The sequence below is a fragment of the Eublepharis macularius genome, chromosome 2 (assembly GCF_028583425.1).
Source record: "Eublepharis macularius isolate TG4126 chromosome 2, MPM_Emac_v1.0, whole genome shotgun sequence".
NCBI classification, from domain to species: Eukaryota; Metazoa; Chordata; class Lepidosauria; order Squamata; family Eublepharidae; genus Eublepharis; species Eublepharis macularius.
The window spans coordinates 160,237,977-160,261,185 of NC_072791.1; the positions used below are offsets into that span (position 1 = coordinate 160,237,977).

Consider the following 23,209-nt stretch of genomic DNA (forward strand, 5'->3'; position numbering starts at 1 on the left):
GTTTCGGCTTTTTTCTTTCGGCTACCCGAAACGTTTCGGCATTCCCCGAAACGTTTCGGCATTCCCCGAAAGAAGCCGAAACACTTTTATTTCGGCATTCTTTCGGCATTCTGAATGCCGAAACGCACATCCCTATTCCAGTCTTTTAACAACTTCTTGACACTTTGCGCACTACAGTGTCCTAATTTGACATGCCACGAGTACAGACATCTGCAGTGATCACAAACACCTTGACTAGTTTGACAAATTTGTCCTTCACCATTGTCAACAACTTTTGAGTCTTTACTAACATCTACAAGATAATGAAACCCATTTATATTTTCAACCACAAACTTAATGGCAGATTGTTTACCAACAGTCATACTTCCACCCAGTTTGTTCTTGAGAATCACTATATGATTATTTTCTACAAGTCTCTTAGTTGAAATCAAATTCTCTGCTGCTTCAGGAATCAGGGCTACATTCTGTAATTTAGCAGTCACTGTATCTCCAGTAGTGGTAAGGATTTTGATTGTCACTGTTCCAATCCCTTCTACATGAAAGTGGTTCTTTATTAGCTTGTAGAAGTCTGGGCCTATTCTCAGTATCAAGTTCAAAAAAGGAAATGTGCATGCGTAATCCATTGTTGACCATGAATAGTTTCTTACTTTCAACATCCTGATTATCACACATTCTTAGCAAATGATCACTTTCAACACTCTGAGTATATCTGCCATTGCCTCTCATTGCATTAAAGTAATTTCCTCTGGTATGAGGTCTGAAATTCCTTCTGTGGCTAAAATTTCCTCTGCAGTTGTAATTTCCTCTGCCAGCAGGTTGTACTCTTTTATAGTGAGCATGTAAACCATGTTCTGTGCCCTTTTTGATTCACAGTCTCTGGAGAAATTATTTTTCCCCCACGAAAAGCAATTAATCCTTCTATTTGTGTATCCATGCTTCAAACTCAAAACAGCCATTTTTCTAGACACAGTCTCTGGGTCATCAACTTAACGCGAATCAGTTTTCTCTCTCAAGACTGACAACAAATCATCAAGTGATAAACTCTTTTGATGTCTCAGATTAGACATATGCATGGAATGGGAAAAAATGAACCACATGGTTTGTGGTTTGTTCATTTTTACGGAACATGAACCACGAATTAGCCAAACTTGAGCCATTTCCGAACCAGTTCAGAGTTCAAGGTTCGAGGTAGCCCAGAACAGGCTCCTTCACGCTCACAGCAAAACTAAACAAGATTTTCCCAATGTCCAATACCCATTAAATTTGCAGGGGGCCTATTCCTCACTGTCCTCTAACCCCCCCCCCCAAGTTTCAGAGAGATTGAACCCCAGGAAAGGCATGATCTGTGGGTCCCTCCTTTTCCTGTCATTTTCTCTTCACAGTGGCAAAAAAAATGGTGTGTCTCCTGGAAGCTACTTTGAGGGGCTACTAACTGACCTTCCCAATGTCCAATACCCACCAAATTTGCAGGAGACATAGTCCTCTCTGTCCTCTAAAAACATGCCAAGTTTCAGAGAGATTGAACTCTGGGAAAGGCATGATCCATGGGTCCCCCCTTTCCTGTTATTTTCTCTACACAGTGGCAAAAACTGGAGTGTCTGTTGGCAGCTACTTTGAGGGGCTGACCCTTTTCCTGGCTGGATGAGCAAGAGTGGGAGTTCTCTAGTTCACAGGGACAGCTGCCAATCAAGCGTGGAGGCCTTAGATTGGGGGCAACCAAAAGACTGCCACCGTTGCCTGGGTGATGGATTGAATGGCGCAAAGTGTCTGGCTTCCCGAACCAGCAACAGAATGGAATGGAACAGTAGGAAAAGTTGTTTGTTCCATAAAAACGCAGACCCACGGAATGCGTTTCTTTTAAAACAAACCAGTCGTTCTGTTCAGAATTTTGTTCTGTGGTTTATTTTGTGCCCATCTCTATCTCAGACAAAGTACAAGACTCTTGAAACTAGGAGGGAGACCTTTTAAAACTGCTGCAGTAACATCTTTGTATTCAGGCACTTTCCCCAAATCTCTCGATTATAGATTCCCACAAGCCTTTTCAATTGAGCAGGCAATGAATTGCTTTATCTCATTTTAAAAATCATACAGTTGGCTCTTTAAGTATAGAATTTTACTTGATGTCTGCTCTTCGTACTTTTTCTTTAAGAGTTCAAGCATAGCTTTTGCAGTTTCCAGGGTATGCAAGTTAGGCACCTCATGGTGAGTTACTGAGCTCATAATTAAGGATTTTGCCAAGTCATCTTGCTTAAAAAAGTCAATCCTCTCTTGCCCATTTGCTGAGATTGCTATAGTCAATACATCTGATGCTCCTTGCATTTGTAGCTGATTTTTCAGGACACTTTGCCACCAACTAAAATTGTTTTGATTCAGATGGGGTAAACTCATCCCCCCTGGGCTAGAGTCATTGGGCTTCCATGTACTTATTTCCCTTTGATTTGAAGAACTGGGAGTGCTCATCTTAGAGTTTTAGGCAGTATTCTTTCAGGCGCACACAGGGTTAAGAGGCTTCTTTCTCTAACAGGCTCAGCAGGCTGCTTCTCTGGGCTGGTTTGCAGCTCCTTTTGTATTTGAGGGAGATAAAAACTTTAAAAAAAAAGTTTCTGCTACTGCAGCTTGTGCAAAATACAAACCAGTTTAGGCAAAAGTTTCCCAGACGCTTGATCCAAGATTTCTGCTGTCCTGGTAACAATCTGCAGTGTGCAGGGAAGTGCAGGAAAAAAGTGATCCTTTTAAAATCCAAGCCTCTCTGCCTAATTAGTCTAGCATCTCTCTAAAGATCCATTAAGTCATTCAAAAGTCATTAGCTAGCATTACAAAACATTCCAAACGTTGCTTAGCTAATTTTGTTGCAACCATCCTCTGCTATCAATTTTGTTGGGGAAAAGTGGGTTAAAATAGCTTAAATCAGAGTTTCAATGGATCTTAATCAATAGAGAGTCAGACACTTGTTTGTTTTTAAGAAAACATTTACTGTAAAGGAATTCTAACATGGGATTCCAACGAAACAAAGGACTCTATAAAGACCACACCAGTAAAATGGAAAATATGCTTCTTCTTCCTGACTCTTGGATAGGAAGTCACCTAACCTATTAACCAAAAGTAGTTTCTTAGGGCGAAGCTACAAGTGACAAATGACACTTGAATGGCAAGTGTATTTCTCCCTGTTCACTTGCGCTCCACTCAATCCACTTGTTGTTCAAGTGTCATTCGTCACTTGTGGCTTGGCCCTCAGTTTCCTGGGTTTTCAGATAGATAAGGCTATTGGCTCTGTGCCAGGTTTCCTTCCAAGTCAATACAAACAGGGAGTACACTAGGTAAACTCATTAACCCCATAATGACTGAATGTCAGACATTGCAACCTATATTCCAACAAAAGATACAGCAGGAACCACACACTAGCATCCACCAGTGCTGAAATTAAGAAGCTGGTCTGCAAGACCACCCAATTTGGATCTATTTCTGGATGTTTTCCTGAGCACAACAACAACAACAGAATATTCAAGAAAGAACCATGTATCATCATACCGAAATCAGCTCTGCCAGCACATTAGATCCCATCATAGGGTATTTATGCATGGTCAGCTTACTCCTGATTTTCTTGGCCGTTGATCCACAAGCATTGGAATCTGTTTGGGAACTGTTCTTCTGCACATGCACCTTCCATCTGCATTTTATTGTTGTGCAGTCAGCTTATTTTCTCCTGCATGTGCCTTAAACAATCAAGGGAGGGTGCTGTCATCATTAGTGGCATCACAGCACCCCTGTTTTATTTTTTGTGCATGCTTATATTACTATACTGATATAATGGCTAGATTTTTTAAAAGATTAAAAATGAACACACACATAGAGACAAAGTGAAAGAAGAAGGTCCATGGATACATGCAAGGCTACCAGGGAGGGGAAGAATAGCATTCCCAGATGGGACAACTGCAGCTGGCTGTTGGGGAGGGTTGATGTGTGCCCCCATGCTTGCCTATCTTTGCACAGGGGAGCCTAAAAAGGGAGCAGCTTCGCCACCCATCTGTTTATGAACCTTATGTGCTATTTCCCTTTGAAACTATGCTGCTTTTTTCTGGCACTGGAAGTGTACATCTCCCCTCCCCTGGGCCACCAGGGCTTTTGCAATTTTTTAAAAATTTGCACTTTAATATCACTATATCAATATACCATTGCAATGATAGGTTTAGCAGGTTCTCTGAGTTCTCATCTTTCATTTTTTTTAAAAAAAGTAAGTCTCTAGCCCTTTTCCTCATGGAGATATAAGGAAAAAAACATATCTCTGCAAGGGAAGGGGCTAGAACTTAAAAAAAGAAAAGAAAGCTGGGGATTCAGAGGACCAGCTAAACCTATGATTGTAATGGTATGTTGCTATTGCAATATAAGAATTAAATTTTAAAAATATCCAAAACAAAACAAAGAGAGAGGGGAAGGAAGGCAGTGGGAGGAGTGGTTTGACTATGCTGAATGTCCAATCATTGAAAAGTGGGCTGGAAGTATTTGGGAGTGAGTGGAACAAAGAAAACCAAAAGAAACATTACATACAAGGAAAGAAGGTTATTCAAAATCAGTATCCAGAAACAGATTGGATTAAAATCTGTCTCAAAAGAACTTGAGAAAACTAGGAAAAAAACAAAGCAAAAATGAAATGCACATTAATTTGTGTAGAAATCAGGGGATAAAATGAAGCAGTATGGGGACAGAACCAATTAAAAAAACATGCAGAAAGCCCACAATCTGGGAGGTGTGGTCAAAGGCAACAGAACAATATTGTGTGGCCTTCATTTATGATCCAAGTAGTACCATTAGGGTGATGTTTGGGGGATATAAACAGTGCAATCTTAAAGGGAGATACACCCTTCTAATCCCATCTATTTATGACTGCAGTATGTGCTTTTATGCTTCTATTAAGTAAGGTAAAGGTAGTCCCCTGTGCAAGCGCCGAGTCATTACTGACCCATGGGGGGATGTCGCATCATGACGTTTTCTTGGCAGACTTTTTGTTATGGGGTGCTTTGCCATTGCCTTCCCCAATGCTTCCATTACTGTAATTTAAATAATGTTATTTAATGGTAGTGCAAAATATTCACAGTGCTACATTAACAGTGCTGTCCTAAGGAGAGTTGTACCCTTCTAAGCCCACTGACTTAAATGGTGCAACACTGATTAAGACTGCACTGTAAATGAGACTTTGATCTGTTAGAATCTTTAGGTTATCTTGGACTTCCTCCCAAACTGCAAAGCCACTACTAAAGTCAAAGAACTGAAGGTTTTAAGATCCATTCAGACATGAATGTTTATGCACTGTAATGCACAAACCTCTTTTAGATAAGGCATAATAGACATCATTTTTTACTACAGAAAATAAGAAAGAGATTAGTTGAGGACAAAGTTTGTTAATCAGTTTATGTAAGAAGAAGAGGAAATCTCTGGAAAATTGTCAATTGCATTTTAAACAAACATAATCAGAAAAGAGAAGATGAGAGGAAGGATTATTAACAAGTATTCCTTTAAATGCTTTTATCTCAGTCTTTTCAGCTTAAATTAAAATCCAGTTAAGCGTCAAACACATAAATTAAGCTTGATTTTAAACATTGCTTGATTTCAAAAAGCCCATGTACCACAAGTGGCTCACAGACCCGTTTCTGATAAACCAACTCTTGCCTGCTGATTCCTGGGATCTTTGCAAAAAATATGGGACTAGAGGAATCTTGGTGTGATCCAATAATATATGCATTTTAAGTTTAAAAAGTCAGGATCATTTAACATAAGTTATTTATCCAGGCTGTTACATAAAAACCCTTGCTGTATAAATTTACAACATACTGGTGGACTTTGGGGGAATCTAATTTTTTTAACAAGTGAACCACACAAGACTAAAATCAGCCCAAATTGGATGAGATTCTATGCAGAAAAAGTCACCTAATTGTCATACGTTTACTATTTAAGGCTTATGTGGTAATAATAGAAAGGATTTTCAGTCCTGTACATGTTAACTCAGAAGTAAATCTGATGGAGTGCTGTACTTAACATGGGAAGGTCTATGAGTCCAATTACAATATTTGAAATACACACACACACACACACACACATATTGCTATGGCAGAAGAATATTGCTATGACTAATTTTTTGCAGAACATACCATCAAATGAAGTCTTGATTAGGTTTTAAAGGGTGTTTGATGGGATGCTGTGGAAATAATGAATTCTTGCTAGAAATTACAAGAGACTAGGAATATCCTTTTGGAAGACTCCTATTCAGCTTTGTTTCTTGCATTTGAGAGGTGATATTCACTTGATTGCAATATGATAAAAAGTACAATGCAGCCTTAATCATCTAATAATGATGGTTCTGTACATAAGCTGGGATAGTTGCCAATTCATAGAAGAAAAATCTTTTGCAGTTCTTCCTTAGGGTCCAAGAGATGAATAGATGTTTAAAGCAAACAAAAAAGTTGAGAAAACAACCAAAGAATGTCATGAAATGCAAGAAAAATTTGGATAAGAGCAAGCAAAATGCTACCCTGCCATCCACTTTAGGGTTGCCAGCTCAGCAACCAGTAGGAGACCAGGAAGGACACGAGAGGTGACAGCATAATATCACTTCCATGGGAAACCCAGAAGTGATACCATACCTCTCTAAGCATTGCAGAAACCATGGTAAAACCATAGAATTTTTGGCAATTCCTAAATAGGAATAACATCACTTCCAGGATTCTCCAAGAATTATTGGCAATCCTCTCTAGGAATAATTGGAAACTCTATAGTTTTATTGGCAATTCCTAGAGTAGAGTGATGTCACTTCCTGGTTTTCTCTGTGTAGGAAAGAGGATCTGGGAGCTGGCAAGCCTTATCTATTTACAAGGGCCCAACATCTTGTATTTACTTCATCCCTGATACAGAAAAATGGAAGGAGCTATCAAGAGCTGAAGAGGCCACCATACATCATCGTTGGGCTGCATCTGGCATTATTGGTGCAGGCTTGCCTTAGAGTATCCTATCTCAGAATATATATTGCACAATAGAACCATTCTATTCTGTTATGTTCTGTCTTTATGGTAGTAATAACAACAACAACATTTGATTTATGTACTACCGTTCAGGACAACTTAATGCAAGGTGTGTTATTATTATCCTCATGACAATCACCCTATGAGGTGGGTGAGACTGACAGCGCTCTGAGAAAGTTGTGACAGACCCAAGGCCACCTAGTTGGCTTTAAGCAGAGGAGGGAAGAGTCCTGCTACTCTTAAACACTACATCAAACCGGCTCTCTTACACTGCACAAGAGCCTGCAAGATATGTACTACCTATTTTTTTCTAAAACTCTCATGGAATGTTTAACCTGACAAGGAGAGGTGATATGATAACCATCTTCAAATACTTGAAGAGTTGTCATATAGAGGATGGTGCAGAGTTGTTTTCCACTGCCCCAGAAGGTCGGACCAGAACCAATGGCTTGAAATTAAATCAACAGTTTTCGGCTAAATGTCAGAAAGAACTTCCTGACAGAGCGGTCCCTCAGTGGAACAGCTTCCTTGGGAGGTGGTAGGCTGTCCTTCTTTGGAGGTTTTTAAGCAGAGGCTAGATGACCATCTGACAGCAATGCTGATTCTGAGGTAGATCATGAGAGGGAGGGCAGAATGGGTTACATCAGTGCTTAGTTCTTGTGGCCCTCCTTACATGCCCAGGGCAATGCTGATTGCCACCTTGGGGGTCAGGTAACAATTTTCCCCAGGCCAGTTTGGCTATGGATCCTGGAGGTGTTTTGCCCTCTTCTGGGCATGGAGCAGGGGTCACTGGAGTAGTCAGGGTGGGGGTAGTTGTGAATTTCCTGCATTGTGCAGGGGGTTGGACTAGATGACCCTAGAGGTACCTTCCAACCCTATGATTCTAAAACACTATTTTGTAGAATAAACACTGTGATGGGACTGATTCGTTTTAAAATGTCTCTCTCAAAAGAACACTACCTTGACTCATGCCTCCTCTTATTAACAATCTGTCTAACACTCTTTTACCACCCACAAGACATCCAACCTTCCTCCTACTTGTCAGATGCCCCATATTCATTCTGCCTTTTTAAAGTTCATCTATTTATGACAATTCAAAGAAATCTGCAGTATATAGTATATCTTCTGCACAGCATACTGCAAAAATAATAACTATCTGAAAATTATTAAAAGCACCCTGCAAGCAATAGAAGCTAATTTGGGAATTGTGATGTTTTTAGATAGCTTGTCTTTAGGTTCCAATAGTTTAAAAGTTGTCTTTGATTAAGCAAATTTAGACACCAGATAATGCTTCTCAAGGGTGTCCTATTGAACTCCAAGTGCAAAAGAAAAATCTTTTATAAGTGCAACAGAAAACCACAGGTCATATTGAATGATTCTGTTTTAGCCTCAACTACTAAAGAGACACAACTTTTACCAGAGGCTAACAGTTTTACAAAGCTTACAAGTCAACTCCTCCAGGCAGGGAAAGTCGAGGAGATTTGGGAGTGGTACCAATGGAGGGGGAATTTTGGGGAGGGGTTTCACCTAGAATCTACAATGTACCATAGAGTCATAGAGAGAACTCCAGGCTCCACCTGAAGGTTGGCAACCCTATGCCTTTCCCAGAACATAAGAGGAAAATATGAAGGCAAGATCTATGTTTTATTTTCTCCTTCTGTTTCTCCTTAGGGATCTAATGCTGTCTTTTATTTCACACAAACTCTGTCAACTCTTTCTATATTCTGCAGACATTTACTCTTGCCCCCCCCCCCCTCTGCTTGGTTGCATCCCAGTAGCTGAATGCAGCACATACAGCTAACATGCTCACTCGCTCAAGGCAGGGGTTCAATTACAGGAAATCAAAGCCCTGTTTTCTGCATGGACTGAGATGACCCTGCATGGAGAAAAGCTACAATAGCTGTGAAATGAATCTTTGAATTGGACAAATGGGCTGGGAGGGACACACCTCAGTTCTAAAAGGATCGTCTGAAAAAAACAAGAGGGTGGGAAATGGAGCTTCAGCAGGCACTGCAATGTAATTATTTTGAAGTATCATGTTTGTAAAAAAGGAACCAAAGCAATAACATAACTGGCAATTAGTGTTTTTTGTTGATTAACTATACTGCTCTTAACCAATTAATCTATTAATTTATGAGAACAGCAAATCTCAACCCTTACTCAGAGAATGTTTAATGAATATCTATGAATAGCAAACATAACAAGCAACCAATTAAGGGGCGGGGAGGTGCTTTGTATGAAAAATATTGGTCTTACATGCCCTGGGTTGGCCCTGTCAATGCCCTCATGGAACAATGCATTCAGGTCCTATGATGGACTCTAACCAAATTGCAAAGGTGGGAATAGGGCTACATCCGGTTTAGTTTGTTGCAACTGCATTGGACAAAAGGTGGCGATTGCTGCAATCAATGTGTTAGTCTTTCAGGTGTCATAAGATTCTTGGTTAGGCTGCAATTTACTAAAATGGCTAGCTGCCTAGAATTAGTGAACTTTGCAGATCAGTGACAACTTTGCTATCTTCTATGGAAGAATGACTTTGAAAACACAATGAGCCCAACTCCTTAGACAACATCATTTGGATAGGTCTAAAAACCTTGTTCCTCCAAAGCAGCAGAAATTACATGTTAGAATCCCTAGGATTCTGTTTCTGCTGTTATCAAATGCAAAGGTTAAAGTGGTGGCTTCAAATGAATGGGAATTAACAAAATCTAAATACAATCACTATGTTTCCTGACAAGCTACAGCCTAACAAGCAAAATTTTATTGGGTTACAGTAATCAACACATACCAGAGCACACAATGCCTAAAATCAGCAAAGCAGATTGCAAAGACTGAAAATGATACACATTAGCAAGCAAATTAACATGCATCAAGGAGAAAACACACTACTCATGGCTTAAGTGGTGAATAGGTAAGGAATTTCCCAGTTACCTATCAAAAAGGTACAACTAAGCTGAGTCAATATGCAATCAGTGCCACTTTTCAAATTAATGCCCAGATCAGAAGTGACTGACTGGCCAAAGGACTGCAGCTTATTTGCATATTTTCATTCCCTGTAGTAAACATAATGTGCCTATCATTTTTATAAGCATGACAGATGCCAAAATACAGCTGGCAAACAAAGCACGCCCAGAGAAGCCTATTTAAGGATGCTACCGCAATCTTCCAGCATCTTTCTTCAACATAACTTTTGCTAAAATATAAGCCTTTGGATTTTTGAAGTATATATGAAGCTAGTAACAACAACACGCAATAAAAGAATAGATGCTGCTGTGACATTACATTACTCTCCACTGTCTAGAAACTTGATCCCATATGCCTTTCAAAAACGCCGATTAAAAGATTTTTTTTCACATGGGCATATTCTGGGATGATGATGATGATGATCTAAGCATAAAACTGCAACGTAAAATATGTTGGAAAGTTTGAGCATACGTACCCAGGTTGAGGTGCAAAGCCAGCTTCCCTTTCTGAAGCTCCAATGTTATATAATCTCCACGTTGCCCTTCTCCATGGAACAAGACCCCATCTCCTTGCATACTCTTGAACTTCAGGGAAATAACATCTTTAAAAGTGCTCATCTGTTTTTGGTTGAACCTATACAGGAGGGAGCTTCTCCCATCAAAGTCAGCAATATCTGATTCTACAAGAAAGAAAGAAAGAAAGAAAGAAAGAAAGAAAGAAAGAAAGAAAGAAAGAAAGAAAGAAAGAAAGAAAGAAAGAAAGAAAGAAAGAAAGAAAGAAAGAAAGAAAGAAAGGTTATTAAAACATTAAGGACTTGGAGCAGTGAAGTAACTTTAAACTTTCTTGGGGAAGGAGCAGTAGATAGCATTCAATCAAAAATAGAGTGCAACTATTGTCAGATGTCTCCTGTTTAAAGGTACAGTTCTTGTTTTAAAATGCCAGGGATGGTTTATACTTTCACATGGCAGCCACTTTTAATCACTGTAGCTCATACTTGTTAGCAGAACACTTGTGCCATAGAGGCCAAATGTGGGGGTTGTGAACCAAGAAAACTCACCGTTCAAATTTTGCCTTCCAACCATTCACTAGGTCTCACAAAAATATTCCTTAGAATCTGTCCCATATCCAATATGGAACAGGAAAAACAGACCTACCTTACATTGTTGGTGTGGGGTAGGGCTGCCAGACCCCCGGTGGAGGTGGGGGATCCCCCGACCCCACCCTCCCACCCCTCCCCCTACTTACCTGGCCAGTGGGGGGGGCGCACCTTCCGTGCACAGCTGCCACCAGGATGCCTGTTTTGGCCTGGATCAGGGCCACTGCAGAGCGTGGGAGAGTTCCTGCATTCCACAGGGGCCCACAATGGACCCGATCCATGCCCAAACGGGCCCAATCCGCACCAAAATGGGCGATATGGAACTCTGGTGGGCAATATGGAACTCATATGGAACTCTGGTGATCAAGAGAAATGGAATGAAATCTGAATCACTGACCGTATGGAATGGACCTAAGTATCTTTATGTTAACATGCTGAGGCATTGTTGAGAAGTTTTGCGAAGTATTCATGAACCTTTCTGCTCTGACATTGACACAGCCACAACTTGTACAAAAATGAATTGCTACACTTAAGTCACTATTGTCACATGTGATTATTAGGAGAGCTGGGGAAATAAGTCAGTCATACAATCATAGAATCATAGAATCATGGAATCATAGACTTGGAAGGTACCTCTAGGGTCATCTAGTCCAACCCACTGCACAATGCAGGAAATTCACAACTACCCCCACCCTGACTACTCCAGTGACCCCTGCTCCATGCCCAGAAGAGGGCAAAACACCTCCAGGATCCATAGCCAAACTGGCCTGGGGAAAATTGCTACCTGACCCCAAGGTGGTGATCAGCCTTTCCCCAGGCAAATAAAAAGGGGCCACAAGAACTAAGCACTGATGTAACCCTTCCTGCCCTCCCTCTCATGATCTGCCTAGGTTCACAGAATAAGCATTGCTGACAGATGGCCATCTAGCCTTTGCTTAAAAACCTCCGAAGAAGGAGAGTCCACCACCTCCCAAGGAAGCCTGTTCCACTGAGGGACCGCTCTAACTGTCAGGAAGTTCTTCCTAATGTTTAACTGAAAACTCTGTTGATTTAATTTCTACCCATTGGTTCTGGTCCAACCTTCTGGGGCAGCAGAAGGTCTCACCCAAGCAGAGTTGCTTTCTAAGCATTAGTTAACCACAGGCCTTTGAATAGCAGAGAGACCTTCAGGATATAAGAATTTACAGGAAGATAGAGGAGGAAAAACACGAGAATCATTTAATGATTTCTGATCCATAGAAAACAAATTACAGTTCATCTCAGAGTGGACTAGAATGTGTGCTGTATTAGTATATACATTTAATTAAATGGCTCACATGCTGTTGCTTCTCCAAAAGTGGCAACTATAATGTTTGGAGCAGGCCATACACTTCTTAGAATCCAACAGGAGTCAAGTATTCCTTATGGACTTACTTGACAGCCCTAGCAACCACAGCAGTAGTTATGGTTGCCAATCTCCAGGTGGAACCTGGAGATCTCTTGACATTACAACTGATCTCCAGATGACAATTTCAGTTCCCCTGGAGAAAATGGCTGCTGGATATGACATTGTACCTGCCCTCCTCAAACCCACCCTCTGTAGGCTCCACCTCAAAAATCTCCTGGAATTTCTCAACTTGAAGTTGGCAAACCTAGCAGTAGTCAAAATAGTCAGGTATCTTTTTATACCACACTGGTGACATGCTCAAACCTCTAAAACTTTAGAAGCTCACTGTTCATTAAAAATATTTGTGCACCTGCACACACATTCATATTTGAAACAATATTGCTATTTTATGCTGCAACTTGTTTGATTATAATTCAATCCCCATATTAATTGATGAGATATTAACACTTGTTTTTTTAAAAGCTGTTTATAATATTAAATCTTCTGGTGTTTATTCTCTGGTAGTTTCTTATTTATGCCCTGATTTTCTCCCTTAAATACTGAAAAATAATTACTTAAAGGACAGGAAGACACAAACAATTCCCTTGAAAAGGGAATAAGGTGTATATTTTTGCATCATATCCAAAAGTACTAGTTGGGATTGTCAAGTTCTATTTGGGCATCTCATTTAAGGCTGAGAAAGGATTTTAATAAACAGATTTCAATTCAAGTAAGGTTAATGCCAACAATGTGTCACACAAAGTAGCATACTCAGGGGACATGAGAAAATTGCAAATGGCACACTAAATTGTAATGTCTTGCCCGATAACAAGACAAAGATTTACCTATGAAAAATACACCAAGGTTAGAAAAATAAAATTTCCTATGAGAATGTGATGGAGGGAAGCTTTAATGGTGTGTTGTTGCTTGGCAACAATATCTCCTTCCACCCTAGTCTTTCTATACATGTTTCTCTATATTCTTCTCTTTCACCAGATAAGGGCATTTTTAGCGTCAACACCAAACCTCTGCTTCTGGATCTTATGAAGCAAAAGGTGTAGGCAATCTTCATCTTGGATCCAACTAAAAAATCATGACAGAAATTAATGTCACCTCATGATGTAACAGCTAGGTCCCTGTGAGAAACTGGTACTCCCCTTCCTCATAGGCTAAGGTTGCCAATTCTGGTTTGGGAATTCCTGGAGATTTGGGAGTGGTACCTGGGTAAAGAGGAGTTTGGGAACGAGAAGGAGCTCAAAAGGGATGTGATTTTACTCAAGGAGTTCCATTTCTCCTAGGCTCTATAGTATATCTTGCCAGGTTTTCCTCAAGAGAAACTGTTGTCTGGAGATCAGCTGTAATTCCAGAAGAACTCCAGGTCCCACCTTGAGGGCGTATCCTGAAATTCCATGAAATCTCTCCACATGCAGACCCAAATGAACAACTTGTACTTGTGGATCAATAACCTGACATTCCAGACTAGCAACCAAATAGTACATATCTGTTTGGTAACTCATTCAAGCTCTAAATCAGCCGATAACCATCTCCTTCCTGATTCGCATACCTCTTGGAGTAACTCAAGTAATAAGAAAGCAAAAATCAAGCCCACAACACCTTAAAGACCAACAAGATTTCAGGGTAGAAGCTTTTGAGAGTTAATGCTCTGATGTATCTGTTGAAAGGAGATTTGACTCTTGAAAGCATATACCTTGCTAATCTGGGTGGTGGTCGGTGGATAAATTTGCTGCTATATGTTTTTAAAATCTGCTGTTGTATTGCTTTGTTGTGCATTTTTAAATATTTAAGGAGTTTTACTAGTTTTCAAAGGTGCATGTATTTTATATTATTGTACAAACTGTAATCCGCCCTGAGCCTGCTGATGCAGGTAGGGTGGAATATAAATCGAATAAAATAAATAAATAAATTGATCTTTAAGGTGCTACTGGACTCAAATCTAGGTTGCTATTGTTGCTACAGTTGCTCAAATCTAGGTTGCTATTGTTGCTAGTTTAGAGAAAGTAGGCCAAAATATGAGATACACATTTTCCCCACAAAAGAACAAAAATAAAATAGTAAAAAGGAATGGCACTTGCAAAATCATTTGTCTGGGAAAAAATTAAAAACATGTTATGCCACTCTTCTGCTCTGCTGAAGATATGAAATCTGTGGGGAAATGAAGAGTTCAGAATAAAAAAAGCATGCCATCTAAACAATCTGACATTCAGAAGTCAGCAGTGGCAGTTTGCATGACAACAAATCATTGGTTTCTACTTAAATAGAATAAGATCCCCAGTACATATGGAAGGCTTATGTTCCATTGAGCCTTGGAAGGAGCACAAAGAGATTAGTTCTTGTAGTAGCTCTAGAATACAGAAACAGCTCCTTTTAGGGGGTTTCAGATCAGAAACTTCCAAAAACAAAAGCCGGACACTTAGCAAAGGCATTATAACATACAAAGTAATCCTGTCCATGTTTCAACAGTTGTAGCCCCACTATGAAACAATTTTGCCATGAAAGTTTACCTAAAAATATTTCAGCTCCTGCCCTTGCAATACTCTGAAGACCAAAAGACACTGGGAGGAAACCTGTTCCTAGTTCCTAAGGATTCTTCCTTTGTTACTATTTAAAGGCTTCCCTGTATGTCTCTTTAATAAAAGGTAACTCATAAATGTTAGGGGTATGCAGTAAAAAAAAAGATATTATTCTGATTCAGGTATCCAGAATTCCATATATATTTAGTATTCCCAATATTTGTATCAATAAATACCGGTATAATATTCAGCTTTGTTCATTATTTGGAATGTTTAATATATTCGGCTTTATTGTTCCCTATAGAGAAATCTTTCCAGAGGGCTGGAGGGGCCATTTTTCAAGTAAACTACACCAAAATTGCAGGGAATCCAGTCCTGCCTGTCCATTAAAGCCCCTCCCCCCAGTTCTAAGTGAATTGCACCAAAGGTTCCAGTTCCAACGTCTCCTTAACAAGCAGCCACCAGCCACTCTCCATTGTTTCTATGGGGGGGGGCAAGGCTTTCTTCAGGACACAGGAAAACTTAGCCAACACACAACAGCAAACAATAATCAAAAGCCTCCGAATGCAAACAGAATCACTAAAGCCCAACAGAACCAATGACAAACCAGATAATCTCACCAGTACCAATGCCAAACCAGAGAATCCTAGTAGAACCAAACTAAAGCTAGGGGCACTGTTCCAAGCCCAATAGAACCAACATCACTCAAAGATTTCAGGCAGAATCTACATGCCCAACAGAACCAACATCAAACCAGAGAATCCCAACAAGCCAGTAATATCAAGGCAACAGCCAGACCTAATAAAAGCAAATGGCAAGCAAGCAATACTGACACAGTCACGGCTCACAAAAGCTCATACCCTACCACAAGTTCTGTTAGTCTTCTAGGTGCTACTGGACTCTTGCTCTTTTTTAATGCTACAGACAGACTAGCATGGCTACCCATCTTATCCACTAAGTTTGTACATTTTCAAGTCTAGTCTGAATCCCGAAGAATTACGATTTTTTTTAAAGAAGCTGGCATTTCAGGATGCAGAATTCCATACTGAATCCAGTTTTGTGTTTCCAATGGTTCTGTCAAGGAATCTACATGATGCTAACAGCCTCCTTCAATATATTTTTTTCTTGGAGGAACATAAATGGAATACTTTAATTGCATCATGTAAGAACTGAAAACTCGTACTGACTATTCAGTGATTATCTAGCATTCAGACCGATAGATCTTTCTTGGAAAATCTATGCAACCTTCAGTTTTGATATAACATTATACTTTGTCTCTGAACATTGATAGTGTGCTGTCTCTCTCTTAAAACCCTTCCTTAAAACCCATTTCCCACATGGCTTTTTCAATGTGGCTGTCTCTTAAATGTATAATCCTTATTTCTAGCCCACATTCATGTCTGTGGTAAATTGTAGTAACATCCTTGGAAACAGAGATCATGTCTATGAGACTCTGCATGATGATGCGTACAGTGATAATTCTAGTACCCACATTACAGTGGACACAATCAGTATATACTGTACACATGATTTTAATTTAATTTAATTTAATTTTGTACAAGCATTCTTACAAAACTTTAAATGTATGTACAGATGATTGGGCAATTTAAACCCCACATTTAACCAGCTATAGGTTCTAGTTGTATTTTTAAAGGGCACATCTCTTGGCTCTTCCTTGTAACATGTGTACCTGAAGTACTCTACAGTACTGTTCACATGTTATTGTGAAAGTATGTTCTGCCTGCATGTATTACTGTATATCTGTTTGTAAGAAAGAAGCAACACACATTCACTTTACAAAGGAAACTGGGGATCAGCACCTGGATAAATGTGGGATTTAAATCACACGTTCAGCTGTACATGAATTAAATATGTATTACATGGTAAATTCCTCCGCACATTTGCACTGTGCAGATGACTGTGATTCTGCAGAGGCAGGAGTGGGGACAGCACACTCATGTCTGATGTCCCTCCCATGCAGTGGGTCAATGCGCAGACAGGTCATATGCACAGGATTCTACCCTAAGACCTGATACAACTTTAAAAGCTACCTCAATAATTTATTGCTGTGATAGCAGGGACCCACTGCTAAAATGCCTTCATTTCATGAGGTGATTGCCAAAGTGGATCTATATTCTTTGTCACCCCCCCCCCCCAAGTAACCGCACCTCACAATAAACAAAGGATGCCCAGAATCCTCTGTAATGTCATGACCATGTCACACATGCCTAAAACAACTACAGTGCCAAATGTCCACTTACATAACTTGACAAGTCAAGCCCAGCCCTTTCAGTTATTTTACTCATTTTCTCCTACATTGTCTGTCTGAAGACTTAAACTATCCCTGCTTTCAGTTCATAAGCATTTCTCCTCAGTACATTAATTTTATCTCATGCTATGAAAGGCACTGTCAGAGACAGAAAAGAGGAGGTGGTATAAGGAAGACCTGCAGAGTAATTTTCTCCTCAGAAAAGCAAAAAGGCCACACAATATCAAATCTTCATTCCCTGGAGTTCAGCCCCCAGAGGGAGAAATCATACTCTCTAACCTCTGAAAGGACAATTGGATTATAATACACATATATTTAGCCATTTAGCAGAATTCTTGTTAGGTTGTGCCTTTCAGAACATTAGCTAGATGTAGAATATCAGCATTCAAAATGTGGCCCATAAATCTCAACCTATTAAAAAAAATCACCACTGGTCAGCAATATTTACCAATGATAAGCTATCAAGACCTTTTCTGAAATATACATATACCAACCTACGACCTCATTTTTTTGTCTCCCGCAATACCAAACAATCAACCTGCAATTTGTGTGAATTTGTCTTCTGATATTATTCTAGTTGTTTGTCATCATGATCGGATTGCTGGCTGGAGCTAGGCAGTAAATGTCTTATGCATTTTTATTATTATATTATTGACTGGGATTTCTCTCTCTCCTTAACATACAAGAAAAAAAATGCTCTTATATCTTGGAAATTCCATGCTCACGTGAGAAGAGTGTAGCACAGTGGCGCTACAACAGTACAACTATCAGATCCATAGGAGAGTTCTGGGCCCCATGGCCTCTTCTGAGATCACTGAGAAAAAAATTAATAATAACTGCTTGATGCCATCCTCCACAGTAACTTTTTGTGAGCATCCCTACCAAGTATTCAAAAAGTCTGATACGTATGTGCTATTTTACAACTCAACGGGGATGCACACAATCTCTCTCACACTAGCGTGCACCTCTTCCTGACAGCTTCCGGAGCAATAAAAAAATTACTTTTACAAAAGAATTGACTGGAATTAGTGGGAACTTGCAGAACGCAGGAATGCAGAAAAGGCTTCTTTGTGGTCCATCCTCTTTACAATCACACAATTCCTATTTCCCCCTGTCAGTAATAATGAAATGGAAATTCTAGGTTTCCAGGCTCTGTCAGGAGAAACAGGAGAGACCAAATTTCCATGATCCTCAGCAGGCAATAATTAGAATTACGTAATTGCAAGAAACTTTAATGAGCCCTCCCTACTGCCTGGCATTCCTCCTCACCACCACTGTCTTTCCTCAGAAAAGGTCTTGTTGCTGTAGAAGGGGGAAGGGTCTTTAATATCTAAGCATATGATTGTACCTGGAAGAGAATCCGCAGGCAATTTCTAGAGTTAGAGCACTAGATTTGCTAGGTCCTCTTACCCTCCCGGTTTGGTGTGTGTGTGGGGGGGAGATCTTACCTCAAGTTTCATTTTGCGTGCTCCCAGCCTGCCTCTCCCCTCCTCTTAAGCCTTTTATAGATTCCCTTTTAAAATAGGCTACTGGTGGTTTGTTTGGCTCATGTGTCATCCCTTCCATAACAGAGACAAGCCCCATCTGAAACTACCCCAGGTTAAAAGAGTGAATATGGGGTAAGGGAAATTCACAATATAAGCTCCCCCCCCTCAATATTTTTCTAAGTATTACTAATTCAAAGGGCTTCACAGATAGTTCTCAGAAATCTTTACAATAATCCTATAAAATAGTATTGGCTGAAGGGAGACTGAAGCTAGAAGATAGTGGCTTCCTAAGGCTATCTGATGAGCTCACAACAGTGGTAAGAAGTGAACTGGGGATTCCCTAGCTCACAGCTCAGTCTCTTAGCCATTATATGACATTATTCTCCATTAAAGGGAACTCAAGGTTTGAAATGGGGCAATAAACTGAAGGTCTGAAAAGAGAATAAAATTATTATCGGAGAAAAACTATCGTCATTCTGAATAGAATGTCCTTTGCCCTCAATGACATTATCATATAGCCAAATATCATGGTCTATGTAGCACTGTAACATCGTTACTAGTCTACATGATGCCTTTTTATCTAGGAATACCCATGTAAGAAGTCCAGGAAGCATTGCCCTCATTCTGAATTAGCTTTGCCCTCATGAGACCAGCATACTGCCAAATCCAATTGGCTATGTAGCATCATGATTCATGACATAAGTACCTTTTATCATGTGGCCTCTGATTGGCAGGGATTTGTCCTCAGCCAATCATTTAAAATACAGAGAGAATAATTCTGACTCACTCCACAAGGTTGTTGCTACAGTATGTATGTGAGGCACTTTAAAAAACTGAAGGGCTATACAAACATGAATGATGTTGCTGCACTATTCCTATTGTTCCATTCACTTGCTATGCTTCCTCACACTATCTTCATTTGCCTAAATCCTTACATATTGAGCTGTATTTAAGGGGCTTACCCACTGATCCACCTCTACATTGCATATAAATCAGAGACATTTGTGAAGCTTTAATCTGATAAGTTTTCCCCCCATAAAAGAAGCTGTTCCATGTTTTCTAAAAGGACTGCTGTTCAGTTGATGTCTGAGGCTTTTCCATTGTTGTTCTGTTGCTGCTTTTGTTTCTAAGAGAAAACAGTGAGCAGTTCTTTCGACCAGAACCTCTAAATGGAGCACATTCTGCATAGCCTTACCTTGAGTGCTTGACACAAGAAGCACACTCTGCATTTTGAAGGTCTGTTTCATCAACAAAGCTTTTGTGCAATTCTTCCTAAGAGGGTGTCACTCAGAAAATCGTGCCAATTTATAAGGAAACACTGAGATATCACTAGCAAAGCCTGGACAAATTTAAAAGGCAAACTGTTTTTACAAAGCCTATCAGACAATTAAGAAATTAAGACTGTCTATAAATGCTAAATCAGCCTGCACAATCTGCAGCTAGCCAAGTAGAATACAGCCAATTATGCTCCCATCAGGTGTTTCACAATAATGCTGGTTTACTGGCCATAGACCTGTCAGTTCATAAATGACAGCGCCTAAATGATGGAAACTTCATTCTGGTGAGGCCCTACAGTTTAATACAAGAGGAGCCAAAGGACAGAACATGGAAGGGTCCAGGCCTGGGACAGGGGAGGAAGCTCATGTGTCATGCTGTGCCCATGCACAAGGGGTACAATGAAGTGGGAAAATGAAAGAGCCAACAATATATGCACAGTTATTGCATGTACTTTGCAAGCACCCTACTATAAAGCAATACATTTATACAGGCCAACACAGATTCACCTAACAAAATCCACAGTCCAGTTATGTCACAAGAAAGCAAGTCCTAAAAGTACATAACACAAGCAACAACAACAACAACAACATTCAATTTATATACCGCCCTTCAGGACAACTTAACATCCATTCAGAGTGGTTATTCAATTCAATTCAAATACCTTTAATGGCATATAAAGATCTAAGACAGCAAACAAGTCACTATAAAATTACATAAAATATCAGAAGTCAATATATTTATAGAAAACTTGTATGAATCTTAAGCACACCCACTGAAAACTCTGCAACCACTTTAGAAATCGCTGTATCATTATCCTTTAACAGAAAACAACAAAAGGATAAATTGTCCTGGTGTTCAATACATTTTGGCAACCTTTCAAACAGCATTCTCTGCAACTTATCATATAAATGGCATTTCAAAATTATATGCTGGATGGTATCTGGGCAGTTGGCTCCACACAAACAATGTCTTTCTGAAAAGGGGACTCGCTGGTATCTCCCCTGAAGGACATTGGAGAGAAAGGCAATTAGTCTGGCCAACATAAAGGCCCTACGACAGCCTGGGGTCTAGAAATCATAAAAGTACTGCGGAATTCTGCCAACATATGTAGTCAATCCTAATGCAGTTGAGGAGCAAACAAAAGGTTGGGCTGGAACAGAGTGGTTATTATTAAGCAGGTTAAGTACAACCACATTTTATCCATTCAGTGATACGTTTGACACAAATATATGTAACATTATGATTAACAGGTAAACAATATATTAATCATTTTTCAGATGGAAAATAGTGAGGCTGGGAATTGGGGACTCCACATGTACTGATGGGCTACATTCCCCAATAGGGAAATGACTCCCTGGAAAATAGCAGTGGGGAAAGCTTAAGCCCACATCCTTGCATTCCATAGTCCCAGTCCAAATTGGGTCCCCATTGAATGGGGAATAAAGTTCTGAGTGCAGAAGCCCCAGACCACTTCTGTTGACTGGGCCCAGGAACATACCTGGGAAAGATGTGCTTAGGCCTCAAGAGCTTAGGTTTTCGGAAAGACCTTTCTCCACCTGAGACTCTGAAAGCTGCTGTCAGTCAGAATATACAAAACAAAGCTCAATAGAACCATGACATGGCTCTCTAAGGCAATATCAAACATTTATAAGTTTTGTAGTGGCTCACCTCTGCAGGGGGGTCAGGGCTCAAGAATTCTGGATGGGGCACACAGCACCATGGACCACAGCAGGAGTGAACCCCAAAGAGTGGTTGTGGGAGCTCCGATTTAAGCAGAAGCTGCAGGGGCTGAACCACTCACAGCCAAGCTGGAAGGGTGCAGGCAGGGGCCAGGAGAAGCATTAGGATGCTGTTGAGGGGGCAGGGTCCAGATGGGGAGGCAAAAATTCCAAAAGGGAGGCTGGAAGTGAAAAGCAGTGTGGTGGTATTGAGGAGATAGAGGGAGTGCGAGCAAGGTGCAAAGTGCAAGGAGGAAAGCAGAGGAGGAGGAGAGAAGCAAATGGACTCTGGCGAGGACCAAGTGCTGGCACACAGCCAGCAGAGGCTCGCCTTCCCTGGCAGAGAGACAAAAGACACAAGCAGGCGCAGAACCCCCAGGTTAGCCAGGGAGACCGTAGCTACGCCACCAAAAGGACCAGGAGAGTACAAGGATTCCCAGCCACTCCCTTGCACTCACAGACAACATACAAAAGAACTCTTTCCCCATGGAGCACAGCCAGGTTGGTGAAGGGAACATGACTGGGTGAAGCCGAGGATAAGAAGTCAGACATGCCAACAATTCTAGTCAAAGCATCCTGCCTCTGAGGCCTGGAGAAAAGCTTCACAAGTTCATTTGACTGTGTTCACTTCCTTGAGCTCTTTGGAAGAAGTCTATCATATATATGTGGAAAAAATGGAAAATATAAAGAAATGTATAGTGCACACATAGAAAACCAAGTTTTAGCCTATTAGTGCTGCACAATTCAAATGTAATGTGAGGGTTGGAAGACGGGGAATCTTTGACTGGGAACTAGCTCTGACACTTGGTCATCCTTGCATCCAGTAAATGATTTCTAAGCGCTTGATTCAAATAAAGATAAGTAGATGTGGTGGACCTTTTCAGTAACCTGGGGTAAGACTGCTGCAGGAAAATAAAATGTTCAAGTCATTTAAAGATGGGTTACATTGGCAGACAGACAGAAGAACTATTCTTTGCAGGGTTTTTTTAAATATTTCAATTGGTATGTCAGACTGTATGTGGCAAACATGCAGGGATTATTTTTATAAGTCCCCTTATTGGATATATTCAGGAGGAGCTGCAAACCTTGATTGCTTGCCAGGGTCTTTGAAGGGGTATGAACAGCAGGCATCTTTTGCTGGGCAGTGGAGGGCGGGGGGAGATATTTAAAGGTTTTATTTTATCTAGTTTTACCCTGCAATGTTTTAATTATTACCTTTAAGCAACAAACATGAACAGAAAAGGTGCAACTAACGAAAGACAAACTGAATAATTTTACTCTAGTCTTTATTTAACTCAGTTTTCCTGGGTTTGCTCTTAAACAAACAGTAACTCTTAGCATTCATCAACAGCTCTTCAAATTATTTCAAAATCAGGTTCCTTTGAATTCTTTTGTCCAGTTCATCACTTTTCATTTTCTGCTAATGCACTTGAGATAATAATCAGCATACATTAGCACAGGCTCTAGGGACTTTAGTGGGAAGGAGATAT

At 40.3% G+C, this 23,209-nt stretch overlaps 1 protein-coding gene across 1 annotated transcript in view; it reads right to left on the reverse strand.

The window, feature by feature from the left end:
- Positions 1-23,209, reverse strand: part of CNTNAP5 (contactin associated protein family member 5) — a 472,567-nt gene that overhangs the window by 327,683 nt on the left and 121,675 nt on the right. The window contains exon 5 of the mRNA XM_054970095.1: positions 10,450-10,653. Within this exon, the coding sequence (XP_054826070.1) occupies positions 10,450-10,653 (204 nt within the window). The remainder of the gene's footprint in view (positions 1-10,449; positions 10,654-23,209) is intronic.